Consider the following 19,410-nt stretch of genomic DNA (forward strand, 5'->3'; position numbering starts at 1 on the left):
GAAGAACGCATGGACATGTCTTCGAATTGTGGCGCGGTAAAAATCGTCATAAATGTCCATCCTTGTCATACGTTTGTCATCAGGTCTTATTTTTCGGGGAGTTTCTAATTTTCCGCCGGATTTGATATGCTGCTTCTTTATTTGTCGTAAAGTTGATACGTCAACAAGTGTTGCATTAGCTGTCAACTGAAGTGCTTCACAAACAGAGGTTAATTTTGGTCCATTGCAGGATCGAAAATACGAATATACATTTAAAACAATTTGTCGTTCTCCACTACGTAATATGCGCTTTTTATTCGTAGCTCTATAGCAGTTGGGTGAAAACGCGCTTGATGAAGCACTCGCCATGGCGTTTACACAATACAGTATGCAGATATACGAAGCTATATACAAAATACTTAGAGCTACTAATAGTTATTTACAAAAGCAGTGAAATTACTCTGATATTATATACATATAGGGCCTATACACTGTAGATATAATTCACACCATCACTTATAAGTGAATATATACACGCGATCACATATAAAGAATTCACACACTCAAAACGAAATAAGAACAATAAATTCACAAACAATCAACAGTGACCGCAAATACAATCTTCAATCAACCGAATACTGTATTTACGAATGCTGTCCAGCTGTATTGTCTTCCATTGTAGTGGAAAGTTGGCAACATGGGGATCCCTTGCTGATAGAAAGGTGGGTTCCACAGAAGTGTTTTCGACTTTTGCAGGAAAATATATTAAATAATAATATTGAAACTGTTTCCAGTTTAGCTTCAAGCAGGCCAAAGCTAATAATTAATCTTCCCACTGCCTTATAGCAAGATTTAAGTTGTGTTTAGAAAAGTTTTCATTCTAGATCTAATATGTAACATACTCTAAAGACGCTTATAGCCGACACATAGTATCAGTTATTATATAAAAGAAGAAATTATTATTATTATTATTATTATTATTATTATTATTATTATTATTATTATTATTATTAATGTCGGTGTTAAAGGTCTTAAGTGTTAAGTTCTTACTGAGTTTGTGAGTAAGGAGTTGTAAGGACTAAAATTTGATTGGTAAAATCAGAATAATTAATTATGTCTTATAACATCCCTTTCACACACATACAGTTACCAATGTTTTTCAGTTGCTTACTGGAATTTGGGATTATTTCTTCATTAGTTTCGTAATAAAACACTGTAATAAATGTTAGCACCGAATGTAACGACGTAACCAGTAAGAGACATGCTTCTTAGCAGAGAGGTTCCAAGTTCGAATCTCATGTCCAATATATGAATGAATGTCTCCATAGTTTTTTTTTTTTTTTTTTTTTTTTTTTTTTTTTTTTTTGTCAATTCTGCCAAATAAATATTGAAATGAGAAATTTAAATACATTATGGAATTTTGATTACTCTTCTGTACTTAAATTTTATATTTTCCGCACATATTCTGGAGGATACCCCATTTATATACCCCTTCAGATTAGATCGGGAGTAAATGCATCAGCAGGGCTTGAGCCTAAAACAAGTTTAAAGCACAGAAGTCACTTAACGCATAAAGTATGAAATGATGAGCCTCATCTTTCATCAATATAGAAAAAGACTCTTAATCTAGAAATTAATAAGAAAAACAGTTTTCCTGAAAATATCTTTTAAGCATTTCCGGTGTTCATTAACAAACATAAGGTACAGATTCATTATAAACTGAAAGACTGATTGTTATGTTCGTCTTAATATTGGCGTCATTTAAGTAAAGGAAGATAATATACAATTCTATCAAATTGAGACATAGGTCTTCAGAACAATTTTATTTCATTTAAGACGTTATTACTTCTTTCTTTCTTGTAAATATTTTTTTAAAGGACAAAGTTGGTTTTATTTATAGTTTCGAAATTCATCTGACATTTTACAAGTATTTTCTAAAAAGTAAAACAGGCCTATGTTAAATAAAGACAAGTGTTTAAATAAATATTTATTAATTCATGAAAATAAATAAATAAATTGTTTTGCAATTGCTTAGCACACAGTTTACTTTTTCAAAGCTCTCAAAATGAAAACAACAGATGAATGCCGCATTCATACAGTCTGATTTGTCCGATCTAATACTTAAGGGAACAATATTGGAAAATCGTGTCTCATCAAGTGATAAAAATGATTTAAAAAAAAAAAAAAAAAAAACGAATTAAACTGTATACTCATGGACAGTAGAATTAACAGCTATGTTCGGAGGATAAACAGTTGACAAGAAAATTTTCTTTGTAATCTACCAAAATATTGATTAATAAATACGAATTTTAAAATATTTGTTAGGGTCAGTAGGTCTCGAGTTCTTAATCTGATAGAACTGCTGCTCATGAGACTCTCTTACAGTAACCATACTTTTTGCTTTACATCCCTATTATTCTGTTTTCGAACTCAGAATGAAAGAGTAAATTAAAATCAGAAAGGTTCTGAATTTGAAAATTTCAGTTACGCGCAGCTAATGAAGATAGTACGCATAGATAACACCAAGTTCATTATCCAAACGTTTGAAGCATTAACATGCATGATTCTTTGAAACACCTGGATATTTAAAACATGTCTTGATTCCAGTAACACCTTTTATTTGAATAAAATGAAGATAATGCATAAATTTTATTTTATGCAGACAAAAGCCCATAGGAATAAGCGGTATTAATAGTTATACTGTACGCAATCAAGTCAACTGGTGAGAAAATATGGTGATGGAAACACTGCGTCAAAGAAAGAAGCAGCGCATCGTCTGCTAAGGAAGGACCAACCGAGTATGGGGGTTTATACCTTGCTCTAACATATAAAAGCAGGGAATTCGTGTTATTATTCAGTTCAAAATTTCTTGTCGTCGCGAATTCTGTCGAGGAATTTGAAGCTTAAAATATATCAAACAATAATCATGCCTGTTGTTCTGTATGGTTGCGAAACATGGTCGCTAGAACAGACTGAAAGTATTTGAGAACAAGATTCTGAGACGAGTATTCGGACCCAAGAGGAACGGGAATGGGGAATGGCGGAAACTTCATAACGAATAACTACATAATTTATACGGTTTACCAAACATTGTTAGGGACATCAAGTGTAGGAGGCTTAGGTGGGCAGGTCATGTAGCCAGGATGGAAGAAAATAGAAACACTTTCAAAGTGTTAGCGGTAAGACCAATCGGAAAACGACCATTAGGAAGACGTAGGCGCAGATGGGAGGACAATATTAAGGTGGATCTCGCAGAAATAGGAATACAAAATAGGAACTGGATCCAGTTGGCTAAGGATAGAAGTCAGTGGAGAACTTTTGTGAACGCGGCATTGAACCTCCGGGTTCCATAGGCCATAGAGTTAGTTATTAATATACAAATATTATTTAAAGGGGTCAAAATTATTACGAAAACGCCACCACAAGTAAAGGGAAATGTGTTTGAGTCCTGATGTATTAGGACGAAACATCTAAAGTTAAATTTGGACAGCAATAATCTCGACAAAGACAGGGAGAGTATTAGAAACTTTTTCACTCAAAAATGCTGGTCTCAATAATGGTAAATTGAATAGGTACGAGTAACTCAATTTTGTGATTATGCCCAGAAGCTGCAACATGAAGCATTTTGTCTATGTATGAAATTTGGAAAGAGTGAAGACGTGGTAACTTTCATCTTTTCATAATTACAGCATAAAAGTAGATCAAGATTCATCCGTCTTTCATGACCGATCATTTTCATCAATTTTTACACTCAATATATTACGATGAAAAGACTATTATTAATAATATTGGTTAGTGATATGAGTAACTGAGATCTCGATCTCTACCTAAAACTATAAACATTTAATTTGGGATTATGAAAAAAACGGAATAGAAATTCAAATATAGAATAGAAATTTAAGAATAGAAGATTTGAAATTGTAAATAGCGTGTGTACATATTATGTGTCTACAAATTATGAGTAGTGTATGTTTGTGCGTTCTAATATCTTTTATTTAAATATAACTTGTGTCATTTTCAAGTTTCGTACCTCACGAATTTAAATGATTGCTGATTGTTAACACGTAAAACTCTTTAAAAATCTTTACAAGATAACGTTCTTCAGCCTAATCTAGCCAAGGACATCAGCTGAATTTATTACTGAAGTGAGTTCAATAATCACTAGCGAAGCAATAAGAGAGTACATAATAAGATTAGTGATTGTTAACCTTAATAAAGATGTGGTAGACCTATTAACAAAGTCGAGTAGGAAAGCTCTTTAAGAACTAAAAAGGTGTTAAACGCAGGTTCTCCGTATTTAATGTCTGAAATTCTTATCAGTAATCTTCACACTCTTTCGTGAATCTCTAAAAAGTCATATCCTAGCAAAGAGAAGATGACGTTCGTTTTCCAGAAAGAGTGCGGCCAACAAAAGCATTAGCCTTTAGCCTCAATTTCATCTCCCCATTAATTTGCTCGAACTTGAGTGCAAGCGATAGCGTTGAATAGAACACTTATCTGAAGGAACCAGGGTGGTCAAATGCACCTGGATTCCTGCATTATCGCGTTCCAAAGTGTGGGATGCCACGAGATGGCGCCAGTATCGAGGCGCAGCTGCGAGATCGTCTCTTAGTGTGAAGCTATCACGTTATAGTAGTTACAGATATAACTCCGTATCGTATTAAACTCTTTGATCAAGCTTGTTGTTGCGAGTCTGGAGCACATACAGTAGGATGTTGTTCACACATGGCCACCATCATTTGGTACTTCTCTTACAGCCACAACTATGAGTTTGTTGTGCCCGGTCACGATAGTCCAACGTTTCTCTTCGCATTGAAAATGCTTCCGATGATGAGGATGTTTCTGATTGAGTTTCATAAACTGAAATGCCACGTCGATCTCAACCTCGATGCTGGCGCCATCCCGTGGCATTCCACACTTTTGGAACGCGATATCTCAAGAGCGGTGCATGTGACCACGCTGGTTCCTTTCATAGTCGTGTTCTACGCATCGGAAACTATCGATTGAAATCACGTTCGGGCAAATTCATGGGGAGACGAAATTGAGGCTAAACCTGGACGCACTCTTTATGCAGGGATGCATAAATTGGCATGGCTAACTGTTTCGGCAAATAGATTAGCGTTCGTTAACAATGAATTAGAGCAACGATTTCAAATTCAACAGCGAAGTAGAGTCCTAGCGTGGACACAGTCGTTCGAAAAGTTGTTAGGTTGTATCACAGTTTTTAACCAACATAGCTTATATCTGCAGAAAATCCTAACATTACATTACTGCTTAAGGTGTTTTGAAACTATATTCATTGATATCAGTTTCTGTGACCCTCCAAGAAATCTCAAATAAGCCAGAGAGACAGACGCTGAGGTTGCGAAAGTGATTGATGCTACACCAGGTCAACCACTTTGGCCATTTCACACTGTTCAATATTCCTTCAAATTCTATTACATAAGCACAAATATTTCTAATTAAGAAGTTCCAAATAACTTCATTGGCAACATATGCAAATATATTTCTGAACAATAAGTAAAATTCGCCCTAAAATGTGTTCTTATATCACTTCAGGCCCAAGTATGATCCAAAGCTAAAATGTGGTTTAAAAGACCAATAAAAACCTTATTTTTGTGTTTACAAGAGGAGCCACAACTATCTTTGTATTGAATTAAAAATGTAAAAAGATGCCAAGATTAAAAAAAAAAAAAAAAAAAAGACATGTTACCGAGATCCGATCTTTAATGATACGATATTTGTACATTATTGAAAAAATGTTTTTAAAAGAATACAACTTGAACGAAAATACTTTTCCTTATATATATCGATGTTTTCTTAAAAGTTATAATGTCAGAATCAATTTAACACTTTTGCTCTTGTTCTCATATAGCTGTGTAAATTTAAGTTTCCTGGCAGTTTATTGCTTTTTTAAAAAACATGAGTGTCAGATAGTAGAAAAAAGAATACACATACGAAATTCATGGCAAATAAATCTTTAAATATTCAATTTGAAGATGAGTAGATTATTTATTTCTATTGTTCGGTGAAATTGCTTCAAATGAATGCTCTTTCACCACTTAAGTTGAAAGAAATTTTTCAACAAAATTTTTACATCATTTCTTAGCTAGATGAAAGACTTTAGCGTATTATGATAAAGGATTTGATGAAGTTCAACTATATACTATGCATTTTTCAATGCCATCCCCCTCCAGAAATAAAGTCTGTGTACCAATGTTTATTGTACATATTACGATTATATTTAAAATATGTTATATATCTATAGATTTCTCTCTCCCTGTCTGAGTTACACGGTTCTTGATTTTTTATTTATTTATTTATTTATTTTTGTTTATTTGTTTGGAACACTGCCACCCACAATCTTAAATGTTTCTTTTGCGTTGACATGTATTAGACGTATTTCAGGCAAACTGTACGTCAATCAAGTACCCGACACTTCAGACCCAGCTCCACCAGAAAAGCGCATGACAATCCCAACCTTGAAAAAAGGTTTCAGATCAATTCAAAAGGGGTTTAAAATTTGAGAAAATATGGACTCAAGTGAAGAACGTGTTGTAGATATAAAACAAGGAAAAAAATTCATTAGCTTGTTACGAAGAAATTCTGCATATGGAAAAAAGAATTCTGCATTGTGTCGTCAGACGAATTTGTTAGATTTTATGAATCCATCAATATCGAAATACGTACGTTAACTCCTTTATGTTTTTAATATATTGTATTAATATGTACGTATAAAGAACTGCAATTTTATTAAATACATGCTGTAGTTTTCTCTTAAACTAGTCTGTTTCTTTAAAACCTTTGTCTCAATTAGAAAAACTTTATATGCAAAGTTGTACAACGAATCACGCAAATTCTACTTAAGCGATTTTCATCGGACCCCGTATCGCGTAACTTCGGGGTATTACAGTAACCCTATATATACAAAATGTTATAAAAATATGTCGCAATATTTTCAGAACAGATTCCACACATGAAAATAAGAAAAAAGGTTCATATGGACCTGTGCTCAAAAATGGATAATTTCGGAGTTATAGGGTGCTGTAAACGTGAAACAAATGAACTTCATGGCTCCACTTACTATCGGACCTACCGTAGTCGGGTCAAGACATAATTGAGGAACTGGTATGTGAACTATCCAAATATCCATGTTTAAGAATGATCCAGTACTTGCACACCAATTTTAGAGAGGTAGGTAGAGAGTGATCAAGTACTCCCAAACAATCTCCTTAAAAATGACTGTGCAAGTATAGTAGTTCTGAAAGATAGATATTTGGATAGTTTACATACTAGCTTCTCAGTGATGTCTTGACCTGACTACGATCGGTCCTATAGTAGTAGAACTATGGACGTTTAAAGTTTATTTTTTCACGTTTTCGGCATCCTATAACTACGAAACTATACAGTTCCGACCACAGGTTCATATGAACTTTTTTTTTCTTATTTTGATGTAAGGAATCTATTCCCAAAAATATTGTGACAAAATTTTGTAATACTCTACATGTATATATATATACAGGGTCTTCCAAAAGTCCTGCAAAAAAGTAAAAAGCTGTAACTTTGTAACCATTTATTGTTTTGTACAAAACTTTTAGTGGACTTGTAAGAAAGTCTGAAATTTTGTTTCCAAGCATTTTTTCAACGCCAAACCTCCAGCTGAGCACCATTTACGTCCAAACATTGCTGAAGTCTTTCCGGGAATCCAAGAATGGCATTTCACAAAACTCACTTCTTATATCACAGTCTTCTTCCGTCAATTCTTGTATAAGTTTCAATTTGTAAGGCTTTGCCTTTATTTTCTTACGAACGATATTGTGTAGCGTTGTCATTGGCACTCGCAGCTCCAAGGATCTGCGTTTCAACGATTTCTTTGCACTTCGCAACACGCTTTCCTGCACAGACTGAATCACATCAACACTGGTTGTTAGCCTTCCGCTACGAGGCAAGTCCAAGACACTTCCGATAGCTAGGAACTTGTCGTACCATCTCTTGATACTTGAACCTGCAGGTGGTTGTTTCTGATATTTTTGTCGGAATTTTCTTCTTACCAAAACACTAGATTTTAACTCACAAAACCACGCCACGCACTGCGCTTTCTATTGAGTAGACGCCATCTTTGTCACGTAATTTGCGGTTATGACGTCAACGTTTATATCCGCTCATTGTTGACAACAAAAATTTTAACATTTCCACTAAACATTACAAACAAAATACAAAATTGTAAGTAGTACTTTTAAAGTTACAGCTTTTTACTTTTTTGCAGGACTTTTGGAAGACTCTGTATATATATAGCGAGAGAGAGAATAATATTTTTTGAATGTAGTTACACCCCATTAAATAAGTTATGTATAAAATGGTACTTTGCTGTATCTGGAACTCTTCAAATAAATAAAATCTAGAAAACACAACAAAAGTATACCTGACTGTAAAACTACTCCTAATATTACAACAAACAAACAAAAATTTTAATTTGAAAACAGTTTATCTTTTTTACCTATCCATGATGCTTCATTATCTTGAATCTGGAATGTACTATCCGAATTCATAAGTTGAGGGATTAATATCGCTGAATAAGACATATTTAATCCTGCTTGAATAACAAGGCTGTGCGCTGCACATGCTCCGAGTAACTATAAAGAAAACAAAACAATTTATTCATAACATACTGTAATTATTAAATTTAATCATGTAAGTAATTACTTAAAATTATATATATATATATATAGAGAGAGAGAGAGAAAGTATAAAAATTGATATGTTGACATTCTATCAATATTGGAAACATTACAAGATAATTTTGTTATTGTACAATATGAATAACATTTTAACAAAAGAGACACTGACCAAAGCTTAAAACCCACTTTATTTTAAATTATAATTTTAATAATATAATAATATAATATAGTATAATAATATAATAACAATATTTATATATATGTCTGTATTTTCATTTATTTTCGATAGTGTCTGAAGAAGGATGTGCTAGATATCCGAAACAGTTACAAATTATAATTTAAAATAAAGTGGGTGTTAAGCTTTGGTCAGTGTCTCTTTTGTTAAAACAATCAATCCAAAGCCATGAATAGTCTTACTAATGAATAACATATATATATCCCACGCATTCTGGCATCTTGCTAACGAATCATTTGCTGCAATCAAGAAGTTTCTATAATGGGGATCTTATATAATGTAAAATGGAAAATTATGGCATGAATGTCTTTGTGAATATTAAATGTGATATCTAACAAATGATACACTATTAAGAAATGAAAAATAAACAAACGGAAGAAAGTCACATAGAAAGAACATACTCCTGTGAGTTACATGTGATGATCAACACCGAGCAATGCATGCAGTGGAAAGTAACAACTGGCAGTTTCTTTTTCTAATATCTTTTCATTTCAGTTATATAATTTCTAGAAAACTAATCTAAAGGTATTATTGAACTATTGTGTTTTCATTTTTGAATTAATTCGTTAGAAATTTCAACAATGTACCTTGATATTATAATGAGTTCTTGTTTTCTTCATTGTACAATACATAATTTTTGGAACGTCAAAAAATGTAAGTACTCGTATGTAAAAAGAATAATGTATTTTTCCAATGTTGTTTTAAGAACTCAAAATTAATTTCAAGAACTCAAAATTGTTAATATAATTGAAATGAAAATAGCTTTTCTTTAAACAATCAGTTTTTCATTAATTTGATTACAGAAAATATGAGGGTTGTAAGTTCAAATTTTATTGCTCTTTATTTTGTAAATACATATTAGAAGCTAATCTGAGCACATTCTAAGCATCATTTTGTTTATGTTATAAGCAGAGATTTTTCAGATTTGCCTAAAAAAAAGTTTCACAAAAAAAACGACGACTCATGGCTTTTTTCTTTAAACATTTTTTCTTTTTTAAAAAAAAAAACATACCGTGTTTTGTCTATTTACAACTTTAGTCATAGGTTACCTGTGCTACCAGCGCCACTTGACTGATCACCATGAAGCTCAAGCCTCGTCACATGTGATAATGCACTATCACTATAATATTACAATACCACTAACGAACTAAAAGATGCTGAGATACAAATTTTCACTTATGTTACGCCAGCGTTGCTCCGAAAAATGTCGCACAGAACGTGACAGTATTTTATCCTTTACCATGAAAATGACGGTGCGCAGATGATCCCTTGGATCATTAATAATATGAGAATATATTGTACACTAACAATAACAATGACATCTACTCCAGAGAACATTCGTTCATTTTATTTACATATGATAGGAGTAATGGGACATCGTGACCACCCTGTAGATATAACAGATACCACTTATTGACATATTAGAAATATTACGGTACTTTTTAGTAGTGTCAGGTGACTTTGTCTCTGTAAAGTATCTCTTGTCTCATGTAATTATGTTCGTACCTAGTTTTTACCCTCCGTCCTGAGGATAGGCATAGACTTTTTCCCGAATTAAATTACTTACATGTGATTATCGATATGTAATTAGTAGGACTCGAATTTTTGATACCCCACCAAATCACAGGATTTAGTACTGGTGGTGGGGGAGAGTGGGGAAGTTACTGAAACAATGTTTCCCAGTTAACACATAACGTTTGGGGTTCCAAACTCGAAATGTATGCCCACTGAATTCTCCCCCCAAAAGAACTTTCTCCACCAAATCAAGACATTTTACACAATACGCAACAAATTTTAAATTTTCATTTGTTGCCCATAAATACAACACTGATGTAGATTTCAGTTTTTCTTTTCCCTTCCTCTATTACCGTTGATTTATTGTGCCCTTACATTATCTGCAACAATGTACGTAATTTTGTTTAAAATATATCACAACATAGAAAAAATATATTGAAACAGAAGGCATAAGGCATAAGGTAGAAAATGAAAAAGTTTTCCGACCTCTCTTAAATTGTAGAGAATGTAATTACTAACGCGACTGTATAAAAACTTGCTAAGTTTCTCGAGCTCTAGTAGATTGCGGAGAATGTAATTATTAACGCGACAATGTAAAAACTTGCTAAAACTACGAAATTTTGCTAGTCCCAACTAAAGCGAGTAAAATAACAATTTTTCTTTGGTAAAATTCAAGAACTTGAGTCGATGTTAGAAAAATTCTCGTCCATAGTAATTATAGTGATGGGGAGCTTTTGTTTATAGAGTATACAAGTTTGATCAAAGCTATCAAATCAAATTTTATTTTGTATTCCACACATACTCTTCAATATCCCTTACATTCTCCATTTACATTTTTATATCAAGTATAAAATATATTAACATAAAAAGCGATATGCTCCCTTAGTGCCTGTAGATATTGAATGTTCCTTCTCGCAGCAGTAAGTACTCCTGACAAACCGAGAAAGTCTTGACATTTTCCAACCTTAAGATAATGAGTGTTGTCAAATTTAATTCATTTCTGATCCACTATTCCACGCTTTGAAATGTCAACAAATTGAAGATCAAATTGTGATATTCATTTATATTTTTCGATGCTCGATTAGCCACATAGAATTTGATTCAAAAACATTAAAATTGTGTTTACGATATAGTATAATTATTAATGAAGATAGTTTTCATTCCACCAAATTTCAGAAAGAAACGATGTTTTTCCCTCCTTCTCACCACCAACCAATTTCAATACTTTTTTTTTCATCAAAAAATCTCAGCTCTAGTAACAAGTCCACAATATGGATATGTAACTTCTCTTGGAAAAGATCCAAAATGTTCATATTTTGTTCACTGATAGTGATGTGTTGTGTTCTACTATTGTTGTGTCTTTATGCTAAAGGAGGCTGATAATGGTAAAAATGGGAGGAATAAAAGCTGTAAAAGGAAACGATAGAACTATGAGAAAAATCACGTACCTAATATTGTCTACCTCTAATTTACATGATCTGAAATCGAACTGAGGAAACCTCTTTCCAGAGGTACAAGCTTTATCACTTAAGACATCATGCTTCCCGTAGTTTTTGTAAATATAGAAGTACGGTACTTCTGTTTAAAAGTTGATAGTACCTGACAACTAATTGTATTTAAGCGAGAAAGTTATTTATCATTTCTGAGCCTTCTGTTGCTATTTGATGTCAATTTTTAGTTAGCTGACAAATGCATTTTTAAATGTATATTCTTAAAGGAAAACCAGACGTGACATTTGTAATTAACTTGAGAAAGATGCTTGTCACATATTCACATTTAAAGATAAATATATTGATAACAATTGCGTTGATTTTTATAATTTTAAACAATACTGAATATTATAATAGAAAAAGAAAATTTATTACCTGTCGTATTGTGTCTCTCAATGTGACACTTTGTTCTGGACAGTCGAGATCCTTTGACGATACAATGGCGACGCTTGGATTGGTTGAACTTGTGGAAGATCTGCATCGAAAGTAAGAACATCTATAATTACTTTTGCAGAAAATTATGAATGTCATATAAAATGTTAATAAATAACACTACCATACTTCAAAAGATGATTTATTCTACCAAACTAAGGTATTGCATAGCTTTAATAAAATAGTCAAAAAACTTATCTAATACTCACTATGAATAAAAATGAGCTAATTATTAACACTAATAAAACATATGCGTTAAATTTTCATAATGTTAAAAATAATCAAACTAACACAATAATAATAATAGATAAGACAATAAATACGTAGAAACTGTTACCTTTCTAGGTGTAAAAATATCAAATAAATTCAATTGGAAGCCTCATTTAGATCATAAAAGAACTAAGTTATGCAAACTGTGTTATGAAATTAGATGAGTAAGAGATAAGATTAATGTACCTGGTAAAAACAGCTAAGTGTATATTTTACTTAAATTTTCATTCTATAATACAATATGGGTTGATGTTTTGGGGAACTACACCCTAAAGTCTTGTCATCTTTAGACTACAGAAGAAAGTGGTAAGAATACTGACAGGAATAAAATGGAACTACCCATGCAGAAATATTTTTAAAGAACTTGAAATAATGACTCTTCCTTCGATATATTTATTTGAAATATTAACATATCTTAAAAAAAATAGGAACGAATTTATTGTCAACAAAGATACACACTACACACTGCTACAATACAAGAAGTAATGAAGATATTCTCTTGCATATACACAGAACAAACATATATAATAAATTAGTCACACATAAAGGTACTCTATTATATAATCTGCTTCCACCATGTATAAGGAATCATGTTTCTGTTAATAACTTTAAAATCAAATTTAAAAGGTATTTGATAGAACAATGCTTTTAGTCTATCGAAGAATATATTCAAAATAATTCTTATATGTAAAGATATAATATATAATAAGGTATATTAATGAATTTAGAGTACTCTAAATGTAATAGATGCATATATGTTTATGTATATATTTCAAATTGACATGTCCAATTTCGTTGTATGACGATTAATGGAGTGTCTGAATGAATGAATGAATGAATGAATGATAATACTCTTGGTGTGATTTTGGCAACCAATCCTGTTACCTTCGACAATTAGACACTAACGAAGAGCTTTGGCATCACAAATGGTACTATATTTCTTTTTCAGTGAACTAATTTGAACTAAATTAGATCAGAGTACATTGTATTCCACTTAGCCCTTTTCTTACGGAAAACACTAGAATAAGCTATAATTATTAAGAATACAACTTTTTGAAGTGTTGGTGATTACTATATACACACACACACTAACCCATAATTTGTCGGTATCAATATAAAAACAATCTAAGCCGCTACTATTTATATACATTTCTGAAGCCGAAGCTCTTCATTGGTGTCCGGCCGATTCGACTGGTTACCGAAACCATACCAGGAATATAATAATCCATTAGAACTGCTAAGCCATTAATACGTAGGTAAAATGCTCTATATTGTGTTTATGTTAAAGTATAGGTTAAAACTCTTCGTTTATAACAAGATGGATTGGCATGAATTTTTAAACCAACCCTCGTATTTCTCCAACGTCAGTTCTTAGAAACATAACGTAATCAGCTAACAGTTGGAAGAGAACAATGCTCAGGAATTTCTCACCCAAAAGGTACCTCACTTTTCCAGACAGTCTCGCTTCCTCCCGTCAGCCCATATTAAGAAGAAAAATTTTGCTACTCTCGAGAGAAACGCCCACGCACAAGCCCTCATGACGATGACAGATCTTTACGTGACAATGTGAAGTCTATCAATAATCGTCGATTGTACAACTTATTCGAACAATCAGTGTTTTTAATGTGATTTTTATTAACTTATGAACCATTTATTATATATTATTAGCAAGAGAATAAAGCAAAAACTTAATGTTTTCTATGAACTATATTTTAATTTGTTAGTGTATTCTTGCGCTGCTAACTGGCAACGATGTGAAGCGCAGAAGAGTAGCACTCACTCGTAATGTAAGAGTCAACGTGTGTGTGTTAGTAGTTTTTCACACAAACAAAATCTTCTAAGAACTCTCAAAAGAGAGAATCCAGAAAGTCGCCGCATAAGTTGAGTGTATTAAGTATCTGTTTCCTCTGAGATTAGAAGAGTCCCTAAAATTACAGTGTTTAAATTAGCAAAGTAACACAAGATGAGTTTAACAACGTAATACTAAAACTTAGCCGGACAGACCATGAAAACCACAAGATGGAGCAATGGAAAATAATCAGTTGCAACCCTTTGCAGCTTAAGGGAAGTGAAGTGTCTGCAGTGAATAGTATAGTCGCTAACCGATCCATCATTTTCGTTCGGTCGAAACTGCGCGTATAATTTCGGTATCGTCTCGGTACGTTCACCACAGTGATTGGGCCATCTTTTCGTTTAAGTGAATATTGTGTTTTGTGTTGTCATACGCTTGTTAATGTTTTGTATTCATGGAAGATTAGAGTTAAATATAAATATTTCGTAAATATCTCTTTTTTTTTAATATGCAGTGAAAATAATACTAATAATTTCAAAGTGTGTGATCCATGTTGTCTCTTTCTCAGCAAATGGAGGATATTACCTTCTAAAAATGTACATGACCTAGAGTAAAATTAAACAGGTAAGGTACTTCTAAGCAGTGAAGAGCAAATATTACTTTCGTCTCCCACTACCCGTCTGGTGTTATTCACGCATGGCTGTCCTACCTTGCACTTTTTACAGGTATTGACCAGTGTACCTTAGAGCTGACGCATCAGCGATGGCGGGTATACGACTTATGCCGCTGATATATATAACACCCGAATCTTAGGACCATGGAGGAGTGAAGATACTTGTTTATTGCCGGTTTCTTACGTCAATTTACTAATTTGTGTATTTGAATGATGTTGTAAAGGAGACTTTGAGAGATCCAAGGTTCGAATCCCAATATTATTATTATTAGTCGGTCTTCTCGAACTGGAACAAGCAAGTATCGAACCCCATTCCCCTTATACGTTTAGAACTGAAGAGTATCGAAATGTTCTTGACCTTGTTCCCAGAAAGCCTAACTTAAAATCCAGTAGATGTAGTAATGATCAGAGTTGGCAAAAATTAGTTTTTATTTTTTTATTTTTTTTATTTTTATTTTTTTCAAAAGGGGTTAAAGAAAGGTTTTTGGTTCAAACCATGTTCGTTTGGTTTAAATATAGATTTGCTTTATTTATATAGATTACATATGGTTACAAATAGGTTTGTTCTTAACATCCTTATGCAATAGCGGGATTATGAAGGACGGGGCCTATAGCTTAAAATACACCCGAATCACTAGTCGGTTTGCACCCGACAAAAATTGTCCTCCTCCTGAAGTCGAACGCCAGACCCTTTGATTACAAAGTCGACAAGTTTACCAACTTATCCACAGAGAACATCTGACAAAAATACATTGTGAAATACCTAATAGAAATACATTACGTATCTTACATACTTGTAAATATTTTAAGAATTACTTAAGAACAGAAAGGTATACAACTGCACAAGTAAAATCCCCGTATAGAATTGTACAGTCCGCAGCAAAAAACCTGCAACATGACCATGTAAGTTTATTGTGAAACTACGTCTAACAACCCAGGGAATCAACATAACGTCTAAGTGGCACAAATCACACCAAGAGAAACCTCGGTGTCCTCCCCTGCACACTTATTTTGGAGCAAAAGACTTCGTCGTTTCACAATAAACTTACATGCTCATGTTGCAGGTTTTTTGCTGCGGACTGTGCACTTGACTAAAATAAATGGACAATTTCAAAATACTATAGAGTACAGAAAATCTAATTTAGTTCCAGTTATTTCACTGAGACAGAAATACAGCGACTTAATTCAATTAGCATATCAATAAATGAAGTAAATAAAGTGAGTTTACTCTGGCTCTGAACCATTCACACACATACATACACAAGTACTTTTGAAAAAACAGTTACATTCATGTTTCCTTGGGTTTGTAATGAATGGAAAAAATTCTTCTAAATAGTTTAAGATATGTGGAAACGTCCCCATGAAGTTCGTACAATTTTTAACATTTTTGCTCTTGAATTTATTTTTTGATTTAAACCAGGTGTTTTTATTGATAACACTTGGTTTAAACCAGCCAATCTTGCTGATGATAGTTAAATACTAAGCAAAGGACACTTCTTCTGTACAATAAATGTGCCAAAGACATTCAACGAATTCGCGCTACGTAAATGAATTACGAAGCGCGTTGATCATTCGTTCTTTCTCAGAAGGACAATAATTATTGGATATCACTTGCTTAATGCTTATTTATCAAGCTTTAATGCATCAGAATCCCTAAAACTCGGTCGAAGGTGGACTGAAAGGTGGATGAGTTTGTGAAAATGCCGGGTTATCGGGAAAGAGGTTAAAAAAGAATAGTATGATTGTTTCCTCAAAATTGGTTGCTTGAGAATACAACAGAGAATAAACTGCCAAATTACTCTTAAATAAAGGAAAAGTACATACTTTATGAAGGTATAGAGTCTTTACTATACATGAAAATGAACATTAATGAATACACACTATATAGTAATTTACCTGATAAGACAGACCTCAGAAAAATACTTTATGCAAGCTTAAATATGTCTATAATAAAAATTGACTAGCCGACTTCGCAAAAACTAGCTTAAAAAAGAAAAAAAAAAGAAATGTATAAATCCTGTTATCCGGACTGCCAGGTTTTGGCCGAGTTATCCATACTGCCGGGTTATCGAGTGCCGAGTTTTAGGGATTCTATTGTATTACAAAATGGTATGAAATAAAATTAGGATGAACACAACCGTAAAATATACCACATAATAATAATAGAATTCTGGAACGAATAGGTTTTCTTTTTGGAGGAAAAGAGTTTCGGTAAAAAAAATAACTGTAATTCTTATTGTATTCTTATTGTTATTGGACCATTTGCAGTCACTAATGACAGTAGTAGGTATCATGTGGCCTGACTATATTCTTTCAGTCATCCATAGGTATTTTGTCTATGCCAAAAACTTATCACTGGAAGAAGTTAAACCTAATAATTGGAAATATAGTTTGTATTCCTTCTATGCCGAGAATGAGTAGATCTTTGACAATGTATTTCGGATTGCTCTCTTTACCTCGAGCCTTGAACTTGCACTTGTTCCATATTAACTTTTCTCTTACAAACACTTATGATTTTCTATGTTGCTATGTTTTGGGAATAGTTCTGCCGCTTGTATGTGCGTGTGTGTCTGTGTATGTGTGTTGGGGAAAGGATGCAGATCGTGGACTTTCATTCAATCACTTTTTTCAGTATGTGAAAATTAAACGGAAGACTCTAACACTAAAGGAAAGGATATTCTTAACTTTACAACCTTGAAAATCTAACAGGTAAAGGAGAATAATGCTCAGTGCTTCCATGTGTTAGGTCGAAATGACCTATGAGAATTTTGTGACTTTTTATTTATACATTTTTTTTTAAAGAGATTCAGTTGCTTCGGGAAGTTTCGGACATAAAGTAATGCTGAAGGACATATTATTGTATAGATTATACTGGTGGGAGGATTGATTGTTCGTATATATGTACAAAAATCACGTTTATCCTGAAAGGATGAGTCTAAGTGCTTGAAAGACCCCTTAACGAAATTCTCTGTACGCCGCTGATTGTTGACGTCATTTAGTTATTGGTTTCGTGGTTTGGAGGGAAGCATACTTAACTTTTAAGCTTCTAAAACTGTATATGAGAAAAATATCTTTCTTCTATAGTACTTACTACGTAGATTGTAGGTCGCTGTGTTTTTCAAATTAACAATGTTGCCTTTTGTATTATTTAGAAAAAGGAACTAAAAATGATTCGAATTTTACTTGTCTTAATGTGAACTATGTTCATCGTAAGTATAGCTCGCGACAAAACATAGCCAATTTTTTCCTCGAAGGTCAAGATCTAAGGGTTTACTTGTCCCTACCATAAATTCTTCATTGTAACTAGATTTCGGCGTTGCCGCTCCAACTCAGGTAGAACTGTATAAAGCTCTCAGTATGGCTAACCCCATTACGGTTATCATAGTAGCCCGAGCCCGTGCAGACCTCTAAACACATTACCCCACAGAAATGAGTGCTATAAGTCCATGCCTTCTAAAGGCTGTTGCGCCAGGAATTTAGTTATTATTATTATTATTGCTAATAATAATATGTAATATTAGTAATAGGCTTAATAAAGATTCTGCCTGTTTATCTGCTCTGCTTGTAAGTATATTATTTCTAATTTTAAGATATAGTTATACAGGTCAATATATAATTGATTAGTTTCTTTCTAATGTGATTCGTTACGTGTATAAAAACTGGACAAACTACAAATTAGGATACTATACACAGGAAATTAATAATGATAGCTTTATTACTCAGATATTAACCTGCATACATTAATACATATGAGGAGCTAGGTTCTTAATAGAATGCTTTTTAATCATTTCTTCCTTTTTTTACAGAAAAAAGTTTTAAATTGTCATTATAGATAGATGGCCTGTCGAATAATAATAATAATAATAATAATAATAATAATAATAATAATAATAATAATAATAATAATAATAATAATAATAATAATAATTATTATTATTATTATTATTATTATTATTATTATTATTATTATTATTATTATTATTATTATTATTATTATTATTATAAAAGACTAACATTAGTGCATCACGCTAACTCCTAATAGTAAATCACGTTGATGCTCATTGCAATAATATAATGAAATAATTTAGATTTGAACATTTATATTTATGTATCCGCAAATTCGTTGGTCGGCTAACTAAAAAAAAAGAAAGAAAAAAGAAAAAAGTGATTGCAAACAATTAGAGCTTTTAAGTATTGACTTTAACCTATAATTAGTGCTTGAACTTTTCGGGTAAACTGTACCCGCCGACTACCCATTGCGTTTGGTTTACTCGATCCTTAGACCTGATAAACCCGTTTGGCCTGTTTGGACCGTTTAAACCGATAGACTCGTTATGAGTTCGTAC

The 19,410-nt window shown here is 32.7% G+C and overlaps 1 protein-coding gene across 4 annotated transcripts in view; it reads right to left on the reverse strand.

Annotated features, from left to right (window-relative positions):
* LOC145671120 (facilitated trehalose transporter Tret1-like) overlaps positions 1-19,410 on the reverse strand; it is a 167,282-nt gene that overhangs the window by 18,884 nt on the left and 128,988 nt on the right. For all 4 annotated transcript variants that reach the window (XM_081739910.1, XM_081739912.1, XM_081739911.1 and 1 more), the window contains exons 2-3: positions 12,273-12,372; positions 8,477-8,612 (exon numbers count right to left, since the gene is read on the reverse strand). In XM_081739910.1, the coding sequence (XP_081596036.1) occupies positions 8,477-8,612; positions 12,273-12,372 (236 nt within the window). The remainder of the gene's footprint in view (positions 1-8,476; positions 8,613-12,272; positions 12,373-19,410) is intronic.

The sequence above is a fragment of the Thermobia domestica genome, chromosome 15, assembly GCF_964235325.1.
Source record: "Thermobia domestica chromosome 15, izTheDome1.hap1.1, whole genome shotgun sequence".
Taxonomy (NCBI): Eukaryota; Metazoa; Arthropoda; class Insecta; order Zygentoma; family Lepismatidae; genus Thermobia; species Thermobia domestica.